This window comes from Pristiophorus japonicus, chromosome 2 (genome assembly GCF_044704955.1).
Source record: "Pristiophorus japonicus isolate sPriJap1 chromosome 2, sPriJap1.hap1, whole genome shotgun sequence".
NCBI lineage: Eukaryota > Metazoa > Chordata > Chondrichthyes > Pristiophoridae > Pristiophorus > Pristiophorus japonicus.
In genome coordinates, this window is record NC_091978.1 from 279,309,362 (window position 1) to 279,329,258 (window position 19,897).

General features: G+C 42.7%; 1 protein-coding gene across 1 annotated transcript in view; it reads right to left on the bottom strand.

Moving 5' to 3' along the window:
* Positions 1 to 19,897, bottom strand: part of fhdc1 (FH2 domain containing 1) — a 114,495-nt gene that overhangs the window by 40,145 nt on the left and 54,453 nt on the right. Inside the window, exon 3 of the mRNA XM_070862330.1 lies at positions 6,907 to 7,009. Coding sequence (XP_070718431.1) covers positions 6,907 to 7,009 — 103 coding nt within the window. The remainder of the gene's footprint in view (positions 1 to 6,906; positions 7,010 to 19,897) is intronic.

Below are 19,897 nucleotides of genomic sequence, written 5' to 3' on the forward strand. Positions count from 1 at the left end.
AAACACACCCACAAGTTTAAAAACTGGAATTAATAGGCGTTGAATTTCCTCTGATCCCACTCCACCATTTTAAACATGCAGTGACTTCCCAACCAGTTGCAGCCCTGACCGTATCTCACTTCCCAGGATCAGGAGCATTTAAATATTCAGGTAAGCGCGCACCTCAGGCAAGGGGGAGAAAATGCGCTGTGGTGCTTGCTGCAGCGTATGTGAGCCCACTGCCCCATCCCCCTAATGAATTTTTTTAAAAATTGCCCCATTTTTTGAATAGGTTAGTTTCTGTACTGTGATCAATCGCTGTTTACATTTTAAAAACAGAAATCTTACACAATACTGGATGAGTGGATTACACAAAGTGTCTCTTTTGCCCAGCATTGTAGGGAAGTACAGTATCAGTTGCATTTTCCTCATTTGCATGTTCCATAATACAACAAAACAACTTGTATTTAACATAGTAAAACGTCCCAAAGCACTTCACGGGAGCGTTTTCAAAAAGATTTGTCACCGAGCCGCATAAGGACATATTGGGGCAGGCAAGCGTCTTAAAGGAGAAAAGAGAGGTAGAGAAGCAGAGCGGTTTAGGGAGGGAATTGTAGAACTTAGGGCCTCGGCAGCTGAAGGTACAGCCAGCAATGGTGAAGTGATTAAACGCAGGGATGCGCAAGAGCCCAGAATTGGAGGAGCACATATATCTCAGGGGGCTGTAGGGCTGGAGGAGGCTACAGAGAAAGGGAGGGGCGAGGCCATGGAGGGATTTGAAAACAAGGATGAGAATTTTAAAATCGAAGCATTGCTTAACTGGGAGCCAATGTAGGTCAGTGAGCACAGGGTTGATGGGTGAACGTGCAGCCAATTCCAAATTCAGAGGAAATTTTCATGGGTGAGAAAAGGGGGTGGAACCAGGTCCTACCCCAAATTCTGCCCCTAATCACCCAAATTATGGATTTTCACAACAAAAGTGGGAGAGGAAGTACAAAGCCACAATCACTAAATGAAATTGCAAATTCAATTTTAATTATTAAAATTCTTGCTTATTTTCAGCGGTAGTGGATTCCCCATGATTTAGCTTACAGGCTTTTAGAAGTCACTGCAATTAAACAATTTTCTTTCACATTCATTAGAAAAGTGGTTGCAAAGAAAAGAGAGAAATCAATTACCTAAATTTCTGCATCATTGCTTCAAATTTTTAATTGATGAAGATCTTCAAAAATGAATGAATTTTAAGTTCTTAACTTAAAATACTGGTTTGATCAATGGAATAGACTGAAATTCGATCCTGTACATGTGATAGATAGGAGGTGTCAAAAGCATAGAGGTCACAGCATGTGTGAACATAGAGATCAGTGTTACAGTACGTGTGAGGTGAGATATCTTGGACTAGACACTTTCCAGGAGGAATAGAAATGCACGTGCGTCAGTGTTGCTGTGTTGCTGCTGGTGACTGGCGACACTCCTCGACATATGGGGAGGAAAGGTTTCTGGCAGACACCTTCTAGAAGGTGATAACCCCATAGATAGCGAGAAATAGTGAACTGGGGGAGAGAAGCAGGTGAGCAACTACAGGGGTAGGAGGAAGAGACAAGGAGAACAGGTACAGGGAAACCCTGTGGTTCTAGACGTCCATATACAGACACCTATGATGAGCACAAGGGTGGAGGCACAGGGGAGGGTAATCATGGGCAACACCATAGCATAGTGCAGCAAGGGTTACCCATGGCAAAGACAGAGATACCAGCCATAAGATTCAATAATTAGGGGAATAGACAGTCTGTTTAACAGCCTTTATCGCAAGTTCCAAATGGCGAATGACATCCCAGGTGCCAGAGTAATAAACACAACAGAATGGCTGGATAAATCACTGAAAAGGGAGCAAAGCCAGGCAGAAATTGTGATTCACGTAGAAAGAAAAGGCATAGGAAAGAGTAGAATGAAGGCTTTTGAGATAGAGATTGAGGAGCGATAGGACAAAATTACCCCTTTTTTAAGAGGTCCATTAGTGCCTCTGGGGGGGCGCTAACGGGGCGGAGGAAACTTTCCGCCCGGCTCCTGGGAAATTGCTCGGGAGTTTGTGGAGGCGCTGACATGGCTGCGCCGCTCCCTGCGGTTAGTGCCCTGAGCCGCCGCGCAACCGGCGATGACGTCACCCCCTCACCGCCCTGCGCCAACCCCTTACCGTCCCGCGGGGGAGTTTGCCCCGTGAGCCTGGCACGAGCGGATGTCAACTAGTCTACTGAATCTCTCCTCATAGGACAATCTCCCCATCCCAGTCTGGTGAACCTTTGTTGCACTCCCTCTATGGCAAGTATATCCGTCCTTAGGTAAGGAGACCAAAACTGTACACAATACACAAGGAAGCCTAGAAAGTTTGGAAAACAAAATGTGATGGAGCTGGAAAAGAGAAGCTGGATGTCACAGTACAAAGCAGCTTGGTAGAGAATAGTTCCAAAACAAACACTAAGCAGGTAAGGGTTCGAAGTATAAGGATATGACCACACAAATAAATAATCAATAAATTAATTTAGGAAGTGGAGGACATGGGATGTCTCAAAGTTCCACATGTGAATGCTTGGAGATTTAGAAATAAAATGGAGATATGGAAGCCCTGGCTGGAGAGGGTGGCATCACGGAGACCTGGTTCAACAATAACTTGGGCAGGGTAAACATACAGGGATACAGATTAATTCATTGAGAGAGAAAAGACAAACTGGGCAAAGTACAGCCCTTTTATGAAATTGGGGTAAAAAGTCCTCCGTATGCCAGGAACAGGTACATCAACATTTTTACATCTTGGTTATAATAGAGGTGGACCTATCTGGTCTGTCTATTGATAAAGTTGAAACCCTGTAGCCAGGGCTGAGAAAGATATGGAGAAGGAAATTAACTATAAGCATGTGCTGCAGAACAGCAGGTCAAGAGGATGTTTTGGATCATAGCATTTGTAGTCAAATAAGGGAAGTGTGTATAGGAATAGCAGTTGTTATGGATGATTTCAATTTGCCAGAGATAAATTGGGAAATCTATAAAGGATGCAATATCAGTGCAAACATGGGCACAATATTAGATTGTTACATGGAACAATTGGTCAAGGAACGCATGCGAGTAGGGCTGTTATTAGATCTACAATTAAATAACAACTAGGAGATGGTACAACAGGTCAGAATCGGTGACCACAATATGGAGAGTTTATGGTTAGGCTTATGATGGAAAGGGAATGAGTACAATAGAATCATCTAAATTTAAAAAGGCAGATTTTGAGGGGGATGAGGAGTGATGTCTGAAACTGAAGTCGTCATTATTAGAATGGAAAAACATGGAAGAAAAGTGGATCATTTTTAGAAATATTATAGGGTACAGAACAGATACATATCAGTAGGGAAAAAGGGCAATGGGTGGGGTGTGGGGGGAGGTTAAGTCATTTGAGCAACAATGGAAATAATGTGCAAAATAATGAGATTGTTCCAAAAGTATAAAGTTACTGGTGACACTGAAATGAATATAAAAACAAGGTAATGAAGGTTAAGAATCTGTTTGAGAGAGCTAAAATAGAAAATGAGGTTAGGAAAGCGCAAAATATTAAAAGAAATGTCAAGTATTTTGGTAAGTATGTTTGTAGTAAACTGATGGGGCTATTGCACGATCTCAAAGGCAACAAAGGCAACATGGGCTCTCTCCAGCACGGAAGTTACACTTCTGGTGGGATGGGGATGGCAGAGAGAAAAAATAGAAATTTCAGATAACACAGTCACAGATTGGGTAAGGAAGTTGAAGGAGAATCAGGCACCATATCTGGATGAACTTCAGAGAAGAATATTTGAAGAAGTGGCTAAGAAGGTAACGGAGATTAAAAACTGTTCAGGAAAATAGAAAATGAGGTTTGGAAAACAGGAAATATTAAAAGCAATGTTAAATATTTCAATATGCATATTCACTACGGCCTTGCCACTATCTTTAGGGAATCAACAACATTGGGAGTAGTGTCTGAGATTTAGAAAGTAGCTAACATAGCACTAATCTTTAAAAAGGGGACAACCATAAAACTACAGAGCAGTGAGCCTGCCATCTTTTTGTTGGTAAAGTATTAGAAGATATCCAGGAACAGGGAATATTGAAACATCTAAACAGAAGGAGTCAGTAGATTTCTGGGAGGTAGGACTTGCCTAAAAATTTCTATGGAATTCTTTGAGAAAATGACAAATCTTGCTGACAACAGACATTCTGTTGATTTGAGTTTGGGTAAGGTTTCTGAAATCATGTCACACAAGCGATTAGTTATCAAAGTAGGAGTGCATGAAATAGGAGGAATGTTGCTGAAGTGGATCGAAAGTTGGCTAAAACAAAGAAAGGAAAGGATAGTTGTGGTCAGAGCTGTGTAGAAAAAAAAGACTTGAATTTATATAGTGCCTTTCACGATTTCAGCCAATAAAGAACTGTTGCAATGTAGGAAATGCGGCAGCCAATTTTACACACCCCAAGGTCTCACAAACAGCAATGTGATAATGACCAGATAATTTTTTTTTTAGTAATGTTGGTTGAGTGATAAATATTGGCCAGGACTCCGAGGAGAACTCCCCTACTCTTCTTCAAAATAGTGCACTGGGACCTTTTACATCAACCTGAAAGGCCAGATGGGACACTGATTTAATGTCTCATTCGAAAGACAGCACCTCTCGCAGTGCAGCACTCCATTAGTACTGCACTAGAAGTGTCAGCGAGGATTTTGTACTCAAGTCTCTGAAGTGGATTGAACCAACAACATTGTGACTCAGAGGCGAGAATGCTACCACTGACGCACGGCCGACACTGGCAGACATGGCAAGGGGCTACTAGCGGGATGCCAGAGGGATGATTGCCGCTTTTTTTTTTTAGGCGTTCATGGGATATGGGCATTGTTGGCAAGGCCAGAATTTATTGCCCATCCCTAATTGCCCTCGAGAAGGTGGTGGTGAGCCGCCGCCTTAAACTGCTGCCGTTCGTATGGTGAAGGTATTCCCACAGTGCTGTTACGGAAGGAGTTCCAGGATTTTGATGCAGCGACGCTGAAGGAACGGCAATATATTTCCAAGTCAGGATGGTGCGTGACTTGGAGGGGAACTTAGAGGTGATGGTGGTCCCATGGGCCTGCTGCCCTTGTCCTTCTAGGTGGTAGAGGTTGCGGGTTTGGGAGGTGCCGCTGAAGGTGCTTTCACAGGACCTGGAACTGTGGATTGTAACTAAGCAGACTAAGGGGCCGAAATTGTCCATCCCGATACGGCCTCTGGTCGACTGAAAGTGGCGGCCACGGGGCACCGCGGAATGGCCACCGACTCTCTGCGGATAGGCTACCATTTTGCAATTTGTCCTTCGTGAGTTATGGAGCGGTGCCCAGGACCGCTCCGCCCACTTTCCCGCTGTGACATGCACATGTCGACCTCTTACCGACTGGTGGGGACCCATCGCGAAATTGTCCCTCGGGAAATGGCCCCTTTCCACGGTATTGCCCCGCCACCGATCGGTGGCCCCGACAGCTTTTTGTGTCAGCACACTCTTTGTAGGATGGCCACCTGGCCGCCCTTAAAGGGGAGGGCGCACTGCCGCGGCCGCCATCTTTCTTTTTGTCGGCTGACTGCCAGGTCGGCCCGACAATTATGCCCCGTGGTTCGGCCAGGCTGCCTGCACCCCCTCTTGGGTTCCAGGCTGCTAGCCCGGCCGAACCCCTCCCTGGTGACCCAGTGTTTGCCACTGAAGTGGCTGCAGAGTTCGCAGTGGCCTTCCCCTTTAACTGAAGTGGGAGGGACGTTGTGCCACGCCAGCGCGACACAGCACGTCCGTGTTGCGCTGACATCATCTGTGCGGCGCTGATGACTGGTCGGGGCGGCCGACGCACTGCAACGGCACTTCCGCCACGCAGCCACCACAACTTCCACCCCGAGTCAAAGTAGCGAATATCGAAGGCATCCATGTGGTGGAGAAAAACTTCAAAAAACAGAGGTACATCCGTTTACGGCAGAGGGCAATTTCTACTCCTAAGTTTGTAGAAACACCAAATTGGGAAGGGGCTTTCAACCAATAGGGAAGAGGCAAACCAAATAAAAAAGGCTTCAGGACAAGTTGGACTGATGAGTGGGTAACGGCATTTAATGTGGACAAATGCAAAGTAATAAGAGTAAGGAGGAGAAATACCAGCAGTAATACAGACTCAATGGCTTCAGGCTAGGTCAACACAGGACAGGGATGTGAGAAGTTTTGAATTGCTCTCTGAAACCAACACCATAGCACATGACAGCAGTAAGAAAAAACAACCAGGTCCTGGGATATGTATCCCAGGGGATAGAGCACAAATCCCAGGAGGCAATAATGAGTCTCTACAAGGTGCGGCCACACCTGGTATACTGTGTACCATTCTGATTGCCATACTACAAGGCTATTCAACCATTGCAGGCAGTGCAGAAAGAGAGTCCAATCTGATAAATAGCTGATGGTCTCTGAACTACGAAGAGGTTGAAAAATCTTGGACCATTTACTCTGTAGGAGAGAAGGCGCAGGGAAACATTAGTCAAGTGTTCAAGATTTTGAAGGGAATAAACAAACAGAACTTTGATCATATGTTTGAGATCACCACAAACTTTAGGAGCAGGGATATGAGCTTAAGCCTGGAAGAGGTAAGGTGCACAGACAGTTTAACTATTTATGCAGAAGATGGTGAACATGTGGAATGGACTGTCTGCCAAGGCAGATAGTGTGCAAAAAGGAAGAATTGGTTAGATATTTGAGGGAGTGGGGGATTGAGGAATGTTAGTTGATGGCACAGGATAAATGGAATGCTTCATCTTTTCAGGTCCTGTACCTTCCCATGTTCTTAAACCAATTAATCATTCAGACTCATTCTCGTTATTGGGAAGCAAAAGAGTTATTCCTGGCAAGTCTGACCTCTTCTGCCTCTGGTAATATTTTGAGAAGCTCACGCAGTTTTTCAGATCCATAAGCCTCGCTCCTTCCTGACCGAATATCTTCAATGATGCACTGATTTGACCTTAAATCACAAGAGAACAATCATTAGTGGCTTGCTGATGTGCACGTATTATAGTAGATTCAGAAGAATGATTTCATCCCAACTTCCTAATTATTGGTATCAGTAGGAGCACAGCATAGTGATGGGCTTATGAAATTTTCAAATTCTATCCACTTGAACTGTGAAAACATGCATTAATACAATTATTGAATTTAGCCTTCTAAAATTAGGTTGTGCCTGGTGAGATCATTCTGAGTTCTGTAACACTAGAAGGAAGTAGTGCAAGTTACACATCTCTCATTGGCAGCAGTTCTGGTGGAAGCAATTTGAAGTGATGAATTGAATCAATATACAAGCTGCATATTGAATTTTCTCTAAAACATACTGGTACTAATGTACTAAATCTGCCTTGCGGCAACACAGCTTGCAGTGCTGTAACTTTACTTTGCAACCTACAAGTATCCTTACAACACCTGCAATTAGCCTATGATGATGATGATGATGATGAATCATGAGACTGGAGAGGATGAGGGGTCATGTCCTCCCCCAATCCTTTTTTGGCAGGGGTTCTACCTGTTCAAATTGTAAAATGTTCCAGTGACGTTCTTAATCTCCATTGATGGTTGTGCCTCTGACTTAAATAATTAGATAATGTTTCTACAAAGGCAATACATTTTAAATCATAACATGTACTGCAGCAACACAAAAGCACACACATAAGAAAAAAAGCATTCTATTTATTTAAGAAGCACAAGTTAAACATTTAAACATTCAATAAAGTATTTCAGTTGAATGTAGCTCCAACAGTACTTGGAATTATTCTCCATCAATGCACTGGGCGCGATTTACTCCACACTGTCTGCACACAGTACCTGATGATAACAACAATTATATCAAAAACAAGTTAAGGCAGGGTTTTTCAAATAAACGTAAAAAGAATTGCAGCTCCAGATTTGGCGGCGGTGGGGGGGGGTGGGGGCGCCATCTGCTAGTCACAGTGCCTGGAGTGAAAGGAAATTCATCCGGAAACATCTATCAGCTCAGTAAATTATTAGTGGTAGTGTCTGAAGAATTCCCTTGCATTCAAACCCCCAATCAGCAAACACCTTCCACTGTCTTTTATTTAGAAATGCATAAGAAGAAAGGGTTTTCATTAAAAAAAGGGTTGTAATTTTTCCAATTGTCCAATTCTCATTTTGTTAGGTATTTTAGTAAAACCTGCACTTCCCCACTATCTGACCTTATTGCTTATAAAATATTACATTAATTGCAATGGCAGCAAGCCTGTAACTAGAGTCCATTTCTCCAATCAGGCTGCAACCACTTAACTTCACTCCCCACCCCCACTGCATTCTCAGAGGAAGAGTAGTCTGATCTCAGGGGACCCAGGATTAGATTCCCAACTGATGTTTATGCATGGTCTGAAAAAAGGATGGGGAAAAGATAAATAAAAACAGGAATATATACTCTCACTTAAAAACAATTTTTATTATAGGGTGGATGATTTTTTTAAAAAATCATTACTTTACTTATTTCAATCCAACTGTTATACTGCTGACTGTTGCTGTGGCAACTTGACCAGCAGAGGCAGAAATTTACAATGGGGGATGATTGAGGCATTGAAACTCAATGCAATTAGTGAAGCTCTCCAACCTCACTAGCCCAATGCTAACAGTTGAAATGAACAGGCATGGACGTTTAAAACTGGTGGAATTAGGTTTTCCCATTTGATATGTGCTGTAAAATATCAACTTTAAAAAAAATTCAATAATGTTTTTCTCAGAATGAAATGTTCTTCTCCTATACAAATCAAATCTCACAGCACTGTATGGATTCAAACATGTGCCTTTCTGGACTGAATTGTTAAAGAATTCTTTTTCACACTTATAGCAGTGACTAATAGCTGTCATTCTAAATCTAACACTCTGCCCTGCCATTGGTTGCCAGACTCACAACATGTCAAACGGTTCCACACAGTCATTTTAGCCCATCAACATCTTTCCATTCAAGGGAATGTAAAACCCTTAGTAGACCATTTCTGCATTTATTATCATAAAAAAACAGCAACGTAGAAATGTCAATGTTTTATTTGTACTGCTGCTCAGGGGGGAAAATCCACCTCACAAGGAGATTTAAAAAAATATGATTTATTCGAATCAATTTTCAAAATTACATCTATAATCTGACACTGACAAAAATATATCATTATCATCATAGGCAGTCCCTCGAAATTGAGGAAGACTTGCTTCAACTCTCAAAGGGAATTCTCAGGTGACTGTACAGTCCAATACGGGAATTACAGTATCTGTCACATGTGAACAGACAGTCATAAGAACATAAGAAATAGGAGCAGGAGTAGGCCATACGGCCCCAAGAGCCTGCTCCGCCAGTTAATACGATCATGGCTGATCCGACCATGGATTCAGGTCCACTTCGCTGCCCGCTCCCCATAACCCCTTATCATTTAAGAAATTGTCTATCTCTGTCTTAAATTTATTCAATGTCCCAGCTTCCACAGCTCTCTGAGGCAGCGAATTCCATAGATTTACAACCCTCAGAGAAGAAATTCCTCCTCATCTCAGTTTTAAATGGGTGGCCCTTATTCTAAGATTATGCTCCCTATTCTAGTCTCCCCCATCAGTGGAAACATCCTCTCTGCATCCACCTTGTCAAGCCTCCTCATAATCTTATACGTTTCAATAAGATCACCTCTCATTCTTCTGAATTCGAATGAGTAGATGCCCAACCTACTCAACCTTTCCTCTTAAGTCAACCCCCTCATCTCTGGAACCAACCTCGTGAACCTTCTCTGAACTGCCTCCAAAGCAAATATATCCTTTCTTAAATATGGAAACCAAAACTGTACGCAATATTCCAGATGTGACCTCACCAATACCCTGTATAACTGTAGCAAGACCATCTTGCTTTTATACTCCATCCTCTTTGCAATAAAGGCCAGGATTCCATTGGCCCCCAGGTCCCGCTGTACTGCAGCACTTTGCAATTTTTTTCCATTTAAATAATAACTTGCTCTTCGATTTTTTGTTGTTGAAGGAAAGGGTGAGTGGGGAGTTTGGCTTGCTATACGCTCCTTCCGCTGCCTGCGTTTGTTTTCTGCATGCTCTCGGCGATGAGTCTCAAGGTGCTCAGCACCCTCCCGGATGCTCTTCCTCCATTTAGGGAGGTCTTTGGCCAGGGACTCCCAGGTGTCAGTGGGGATGTTGCACTTTATCAAGGAGGGTGTCCTTGAAACATTTCCTCTGCCCACCTGGGGCTCGCTTGCCGTGTAGGAGTTCCGAGTAGAGCGCTTGCTTTGGGAGTTTTGTGTCGGGCATGTGGACAATGTGGCCCGCCCAACGGTGCTTGTCGAGTGTAGTCAGTGCTTCGATGCTGGGGATGTTGGCCTGATCGAGAACACAGACGTTGGTGCATCTATCCTCCCAGGGATTTGCAGAATCTTGCAGAGACATCATTGGTGGTATTTCTCGAGTGATTTGAGGTGTCTACTGTATATGGTCCATGTCTTTGAGCCATACAGGAGGGCGGGTATCACCACAGCCCTGTAGACCATAAGCTTGGTGCCAAATTTGAGGGCTTGATCTTCGAACACTCTTCCTCAGGCGACCGAAGGCTGCACTGGTGCACTGGAGGCAGTGTTGAACCTTGTCGTCGATGTCTGCCCTTGCTGATAATAGGCTCCCGAGGTATGGAAAGTGGTCCACACTGTCCAAGGCTGCGCTGTGAATCTTGATGACTGGGGGAGGTATTGCTGTGCGGCAGGGTCAGGTTGGTGGAGGACTGCTCACAAATTGCTCACAGACACACAAAATAACAATAAGAATGGCCAAAGTGATGGAATATATATTCCACTATTTCTCGGGAAAGTCTGCCTCACTGTAGAATTATTGCCATCCTAATCACAGAAAATTAGTGAATTACTGCAGCACAATATTTCTATTGGTTCTGAGCATTCTTATAAATAATGCCATTGTGAGTTCTTTCATCTCTAAAATGTGAAATAATTTCAATGACCGATACTGAATCAAACACAGATTACATGGGGTGTTTTGGTATCCATCAAACACTCATTTGTAATGGATCATTATTTCCCTCTTTCTGCAGGTAACTCCTGGGATACTGTTAGAATAGAGCTACATTTTCTTTTTCCTTTTCCAATTTTCTCTTTTCATACCTCTTCTCCTTAGGATCAAGATACAGTTCCATGGGTGTCAGCAATTTTCTGGTATTGGAAGTGTCAGGTTAGCTCATTTGCTCACAGTTTTGCCTTTGAATTAGAAGGTCATTTAAGTCTCGCTTGACTATTCCTGCACATAATTTAGGCTGACACTTTAATGCAATATTGGGAGACAGCGGCATTATTGAAGGAGCTGCCTTTTAGAGGAGATGTTAAACCGAGTTCTTATCTACGCATTCTGGTGGCTCAGGTAGATGTTAAAAGATTCAATTGGAATCATATTCCTCAACCAACACCACCAAAAAAACATTAATTGGTCATTCATCTTGTTGTTTGCGGGATCTTGCTGTGTGCAAATTGGCTGCTGCATTTGCCTAAATAACAAAGGTGACTGCATTTCAAAAGTAATTAATTGGCTATGAAATGCTTTGGGATGTCCTAAGGATGTGATAAGTTGTGATGTAAATGCAATTTTTTTTTCTTATCTCACCCAAGTAGATCATTCTACAAGTGTAAGTCTAGATATTCAGTAGCCGTGACTATTTGACTGCATTGGACAGAACAGCTGAGTGTCATTCTGTTCACACTGGACATCAGCAGGCACACTTTCAAATAGGGTCAATGTCGGAGATCAATTAACTCTACACTGACCTAGAATCAAACCCAGCAGTATCCTAGTCCGCTGCCTTGGTATTATGCTGGATCATACTTTTTAACTCACTAGATTGTTTGGGAATGAGTTGTATTTTCTATTTTTTTTTCCTTTCTGTTACAGGTTGCTCCAGTTCTTCACTGGTAATCTTACTAAGAGTGGCCCCAAAACCATTGCTAGTGAAACAATTCCATAGAGATCACTGCCATGAGTCTCAGCAAGAATGACCAGAGACTAACAATTAAAATACATCTGTACAATAATAGCAGTATATCCTACTTACAACTATGTACTAGTAGAAGGGGAATAGATTAATTTGAAGCAGTCTGGGGTGGAGCTTGTGATATCCTACTGCAGATCTTCCACTTAGCTGCTTCCAGTGTATCAAATAACACATTGTGCCTCTCTCCAGTCACTCTGTTGAAAATTATTAAGTCAGTTATTAAAAAAAAGACTTTCTACTTAAGGAAACATTTTCTTGTGAAGCGGGAATGTAACACTGTCTGCATAAATACTTCCAGATATCCTTAGGCAGTATCCCAGATCGAAGATCTATTTTTCCCTGTATGAATAATTATAACAGGATTAATATGTTGAATTGTTAAGTTAAAAAACACAATAATAATCCCCAGAAATTAAAATGTTTTTCAAAAGAGTATTAATATGGCCGCCCTGTAATGTTTTCAGGCCTGTGACTAGGGGTAGGCCCCACCACTATCAATCTCTGTTAACTAGTCCTTCTCAAGCTCAGCTTGTCTGTCTCTATGCAAACATGCTCAGTCAGAAAGCACTGGGGGAGAAATTGCCTGCATTGCACCTGGTTTTGGCTGCAAAATAAGTGTTGTAGGGACGAATTGCATGCTGGGGTATCTTGGGTTTGATCTTTGCCGAAAGTTCAGAGATTGCCATATTGGTCTCAGTGACTTTTAGTCGTCCCAGGCGACCACCTAAACAGAGCGCTGAAGCAATTGCCATCTATAATAAAGGTCTTCACCTTTAGCGTAACTGGATTGTAGGAAAACCGGATTTGTGGGTTCCTAGACCTGCCCGCTGATTCTTGGTGCTAACTGTCGGCAGGCAGGCTGCAGCAGCGATATTTAAAGGGATCCATAGCTGCACTCAGGTAAATCTCTGGTTAGTAGTTTTAGGCTGCTTTTGGGCTTGCAGGAGTTTTATTCTTTCTGTGGCCATGATATTTCAGCAGAAAAGTTCTGCTAAGAGACTTTTTGGAGCTACAGCATGTTGTCTGTGCAAAGGCTTTAGCTGTTTATTGTGGTAAATGGATGTTTTGCTGAGTCTGCCTTTGGGGCTGCTGCAGGATGAGGAACAGGAGCAGTAGCAAGCAAGACAGCGGAGACCTGCTGTTACTGGCACAAGAGAGCAAAGGAGGCCATGGCTCAGGAGACCAACACAACACACAAGTCCTCCACGGCCAGATCTCCTACCTCAGCTTCAGAGAGAAGCAGTGTGCCCGGTGCCTCCGCTTAACCAGGGAGACCATGAGTGAACTATGCCACCTGTTACAGCAACAACTGGAGCCCAGCAGCAAGGTGTGCACAGACAGCACTGCTTATGGCTGTTAGGGTAACTGTGGCCCTCAATGTCTCAGGCTGCAACAGGTAACATCAGCAATATCAGTCAATTTACAGTGCACTGTTGCATTAAGGCAGGTAACAAAGCAAGAGGAACAACTTCATCACCTTCCCGATAGAGGTTGCCAAGCAACAGAAGAGATCTCTTAACATTCATCCAAATTGCTGGCTTCCCAGAAGTCCAGAGCATAAACAGCGTGAGTGCTGGCAGCTCGACGAATTAAAATGAGGCACGTGCTTCAATTTTTCCCTTGCTGATGTCATCGGGTCACGTTTACAAACACATCAGCAATTTCACGCTGGTTCCTGCCAATAACTGAATTTCTCACTCACTGTTTCACTCTACTAATAAAATGTATTTAAAAGTCATTAGTATTTTGTATTGTTCAGTATTTTTAACTATCACAGACAAACACACACTCGGGAATGTTGGGGTGGCGAGGGCATGGTCAGGATTGTCCAGTCTTGCATTCATGTTGTAAATCCTGTCCCTTCCAGCATTCACTGAGTGTTTGGCTGCAATAAAGCCAATAAACTGTTTATAATAGGGGTGCAGGAATGGAATTCTTAATTCAATACAGGAATTAGACAACAGGCTCAACAACCAAGAAAAATAGCAAACAGAAATTAAGTTTTGTGAAGGAGGAGAGAGGGGGAAAGGAACAAACTATATCCCACAAAATTCAAAACCAACTACCCACATGGAGCCACTGTTTTTAAAATAGAGAACAAATGTACATTTTGGGATGAGAATTGATGCAGTTCTTTATGCAGGATGGTGTGGTCAACAATGTTAAAAGCTGCAGGCAGGTCGAGAAGGATGAGGAGGGCTAGTTTACCACTGTCAGTCATTTGTGACTATTATTAGGGCCGTTTTAGTCCTGTGGTGGGACAGAAACCTGATTGAAGAGGTTCAAACGTGGAGTTGTGGGAAAGATGGACACGAATTTGAGAGGTGACTTGAGAGGTAAGGGTGGTTGGAGATGAGGCAGGGGCGCGGTGGTGATGATGGCAGATTTGAAAGGGAGGGGGACAGTTCCTGAGAAGCAGGAACTTTTTATAATATCAGCTAACATGGGGGCCAAGAGGGGAAGTTGAGTGGTCAGCAATTTGGTGGGAATAAGCTCGAGAGAATAGGAGGTGGTTCTCATGGATAATATGAATTTGGAGGGGGCATGAGGGAAGAAAGGAGAGAAACTAGAGAAAGATGCAGATTCCGGGCTAGAGCGGGGGGAGCGCTTGGGGGAAGTTTGGCTAGAGGATGGAAGGGAAGCCACAGAGGCAGGTGAATGGATAGTCTTGATCTTAATGACAAAGAAGTTGTTGGACTGTTATCAGAGGTGAGGGAGGAGGAGTGGGGAGAGAGATTTAAGGAGACAGTTGTTAATGGAGGAAAGAAGCCAGGGGTTATCTTTGCATTCCAGTATAATCCTGGAGTAGTGAGCAGTTTTGGCAGACGAGTGCAAGACCTGACAGTGCTTGATGTGGTGCAGCCAGATCTGCCAATGAATGGTTTAACCAGTTGCGCGCCATTAAAAACAAATCTGTGTTACCTGAATGTAAGGGAGAGGAAATGTGACCTGTACCAAGGGGAACAACCAGGGTCAAAGAGTTTTACTGGGCATCAAAGGTGGAGGTGAGGGTGTGATTGAGCAGATATTGTGGCAAATATAGAGGGCCAAAGGCTAGATAGTTGGGAATTTGAAAGGGCCGTTGTAAATTACTTTGTTGATAGTTCTTCCAGGGGTGGCCGCAGAAAGTGGGGTTGGAAGGGGAAGGGTGACAAGGGATGTAAGGAAGTGATAAGAGATGGTCTTATCCCATAAAACACGGAGAGCAGTTGAACATTGGGTCATCTTTAAAATGTTGCCTAATGCAATCATAGTAGATATCAGAAATATTTAAGTGCAGGGTTAATAATGTTAAAGTTCATGAAACGCTAGGTCCAGGTGGAAAAACTTCCCCGGGTGAAGAAGCTGGAGTTTCTGGACTTTTGAGATTAGAAGAGATAATAATGCCTCCGATTGCTAGCTAGTGAAGTACAGAATGTCAGATTTAGCTAGGAATCCACAAGATTGAAGCAACAGTTGCTTCAAGAATCAGTGTGTTTATAATGAACAGGACATCATTTTGAAATGAGACATTTTAATATTTTAATAATTTTAATGAAAAAATATCTGCAGTTGTCCCAGCATGTGGAGCATTTCCAAGTCAATTTGTATATAGTAAGGATGGTCCATTCACATCATTTTGTGGTCTGCTTTTTAATAACTTTATTTTGGATTTTTGTGCAATGAGGGTAATTGTAAAATGGGCTAATCAAGAACACCGTGTACAAGATAAAAATTGGTGTATTTTTATTTGAAAAAAAATGAAAGACTTGCATTTAGATAACAGCTTTCATGACATGAGAATGTCCCAAAGCGCTTTACAGCCAATGAAGTACAATACTTTTGAAGTGGTGTCACCGTTGTAATACAAGAGATTGAACAACATTATCCTAAAGGAGCATTCACAACAAATCAGGACTGGTAAAAGTACACAGAAATACACAAACAAAAATAAAATTGTGCAAACAGAAGTGTTTCAGTAAGATGCAAGCCCATCTGCTGAACTATCATCCTGAATGGTTGTTGCATCATCATTCCCCTCACCAAGGCCCTGTACAACTGTAGTAACACCTCCCTGCCCCTGTACTCAAATCCCCTCGCTATGAAGGCCAACATGCCATTTGCTTTCTTAACCGCTTGCTGTACCTGCATGCCAACCTTCAATGTCTGATGTACCATGACACCCAGGTCTCGTTGCACCTCCCCTTTTCCTAATCTGTCACCATTCAGATAATAGTCTGTCTCTCTGTTTTTACCACCAAAGTGGATAACCTCACATTTATCCACATTATACTTCATCTTCCATGCATTTGCCCACTCACCTAACCTATCCAAATCACTCTGCAGCCTAATAGCATCCTCCGCGCAGCTCACACTGCCACCCAACTTAGTGTCATCTGCAAATTTGGAGATACTACATTTAATCCTCTCGTCTAAATCATTAATGTACAATGTAATAAGCTGGGGCCCCAGCACAGAACTTTGCGGTACCCCACTAGTCACTGCTGCCATTCTGAAAAGTACCCATTTACTCCTACTCTTTGCTTCCTGTCTGTCAACCAGTTCTCAATCCACGTCAGCACACTACCCCCAATCCCATGTGCTTTAACTTTGCACATTAATCTCTTGTGTGGGACCTTGTCGAAAGCCTTCTGAAAGTCCAAATACACCACATCAACTGGTTCTCCCTTGTCCACGCTACTGGAAACATCCTCAAAAAATTCCAGAAGATTTGTCAAGCATGATTTCCCTTTCACAAATCCATGCTACTTGGATCTATCATGTCACCTCTTTCCAAATGCGCTGCTATGACATCCTTAATAATTGATTCCATCATTTGACCCACTACTGATGTCAGGCTGACCGGTCTATAATTCCTTGTTTTCTCTCCCTCCTTTTTTAAAAAGTGGGGTTACATTGGCTACCCTCCACTCCATAGGAACTGATCCAGAGTCTATGGAATGTTGGAAAATGACTGTCAATGCATCCGCTATTTCCAAGGCCACCTCCTTAAGTACTCTGGGATGCAGTCCATCAGGCCCTGGGGATTTATCGGCCTTCAATCCCATCAATTTCCCCAACACAATTTCCCGACTAATAAGGATTTCCCTCAGTTCCTCTTTCTTACTAGACTCTCTGACCCCTTTCATATCCGGAAGGTTGTTTGTGACCTCCTTAGTGAATACCGAACCAAAGTACTTGTTCAATTGGTCTGCCATTTCTTTGTTCCCCGTTATGACTTCCCCTGATTCTGACTGCAGAGGACCTACGTTTGTCTTTACTAACCTTTTTCTCTTTACATATCTATAGAAACTTTTGCAGTCCGTCTTAATGCTCCCTGCAAGCTTCCTCTCGTACTCTATTTTCCCTGCCCTAATCAAACCGTTTGTCCTCTCTGCTAAGTTCTAAATTTCTCCCAGTCCCCAGGTTCGCTGCTATTTCTGGCCAATTTGTATGCCACTTCCTTGGCTTTAATACTATCCCTGATTTCCCTTGATAGCCACGGTTGAACCACCTTCCCTTTTTTATTTTTACGCCAGACAGGAATGTACAATTGTTGTAGTTCATCCATGCGGTCTCTAAATGTCTGCCATTGCCCATCCACTCTCAACCCTTAAGTATCATTCGGCAATCTATCCTAGCCAATTCCCGCCTCATACCTTCAAAGTTACCCTTCTTTAAGTTCTGGACCATGGTCTCTGAATTAACTGTTTCATTCTCCATCCTAATGTAGAATTCCACCATATTATGGTCACTCTTTTCCAAGGGGCCTTGCACAACGAGATTGCTAATTAATCCTCTCTCATTACACAACATGTACATACTCAGGAGTCGCCATTGCTAAGGATTGTGGCCCGTAACAAAATATTGGTGAATAAGGCTGCCCCAATAGATCAACATAGGGAGCACCAGCAAACAGTAAAAGTGAAGGTTAGAGCTAACAGCCAGCCTGCAGTCATAGATCTGACCGACCTTCAGTATCAGTCGAGAATAGTTGAACCAGTTGACAGGTCCAAAATGTGTAGAAATGGCTACCAGCCCTCACACAAACATCAAGAATGTCAACAGTCCAGCCATAATGGTGTATAAAAAGAAAAATACAGAATTATCAATTTCCCCACCTGAGTCTGTTATGTGCAGCAGACAGATAGTTTTACATTCCTTCTCTAACAGGCAGTCCTGTATTCATAATTTAGGTCTTCTCTCAAGTAACTAATGATCAGTGGGCTCATTGAATAAAATGGAATAGAAAAGAGTTACAGGTACCAGTGTAAAAATAGTCTCTATGTTGATAATCAGCAAAAGTCCGTTATGGAGCCCTGGGGCTTAAAGAAAGTGCTTTTCCTTCGAGAAGATATTTATATTGCAAATACTTATGAGACCAGATAGATCAATTTTCAAGAAGATGAGTGATAACCTGAAGGTCTGCTTTCTATCCCTCCACTTCCGCCACTAAATCTTCTTCTCTAAAGCTCCATGATATTAGAGTTATTTCTTAAGAGTAAGTTAGAGGTTGAAGCCTGATTAATATCCCTCCACATCTGTAAGACTGTTCAAACAAGTGAATGAGTTTGCATAAGGCTAGGAACTTCAACATTTGAAAGGAAAATTAGACTATCCAAAGGAATAGGTTAGTTGCATTGATATTCTAGTGTCAGTCACTGGTGTTCCCTTACAGCGTGAAACCAATACCAACTAACCTAAGATAAACAACTGGGGCGAGAAACCTCTATCTGTACAGTAGGAAACTAGAGGTATCCAGGTCTGAAACAAGATCATTTGCCATTTTCCATGATGTGGGATATCTGCGAGTCAATGTTCTTATAGATAATTCCCTAGAATGTGTACCTACTGTATTTGGAATATATACAAATGGAAAGGAAGTATATTCATGCAGACATCTCTATAAAACATTTGTGGGGAAAACATCTAGACATATCCTTTTGAACAGTACATATAATAGGACCTAGAAGGACAAGGGCAGCAGGCGCATGGGAGCACCATCCTGACTTGGAAATATTTCGCCGTGCCGTCATAGTCACTGGGTCAAAATTCTGGAACTCCCTCCCTAACACACTGTGGGAGTACCTTCACCACAAGGACTGCAGTGGTTCAAGAAGGTGGTTCACCGCCACCACCTTTTTAGGTAATTAGGGATGGGCAATAAATGCAGGCCTTACCAGCGATGCACACATCCTGGAACGAATAAAAAAAAAAAGGTGAGTTTATAATAAACACCTGCACAGGACATGCAAAACTTTGGCAATCTGGACTTTAATATGTCAAGTTCAACTTGGTTAAACGAAATGACAAATTTTCAACACTCAAAGAAAAGAGAGGTGCACGATCGTGTCTGGTATAACTGACCCTTGAACTCCAGCCTATAACATCCAGAAGAGAATTGAGAGGTTAGAAATATGTAATTTGTGTACAATTAAAATTAATATTCCTGACTAGGGATCCAGATTCCACGTGTGTTCTAGTTGATCCATCTGTTGGCAGCTAAAGATCGGTGACTTCGGAAAATAATAATGGTGGAAGTGAGCCCCCATGCTTCATCTGTTCAGATAGGTCAAGGAAACGAGATATCATATCTCACTGTGGATGACTATATAGGAACTGAGTCTAAACGATCGATGGAAGATCTGCTGACAAAGGTAGCATCAAAGCTCAGTCTGATCAGAACGCCTCAGAAATCCTAATACAAATCAGCCGTAAGCCTTTTTTGGAACTTGGTAGCGAAGTAAGGCACATTTCTAAGCAGTATATTGTTATATGAATAATGCTAAATAAATTACATACATTGGGCTAGAACTTCCACTTTTTTTGCATGCTTAACGCCCACCTTACCGCTGAAAT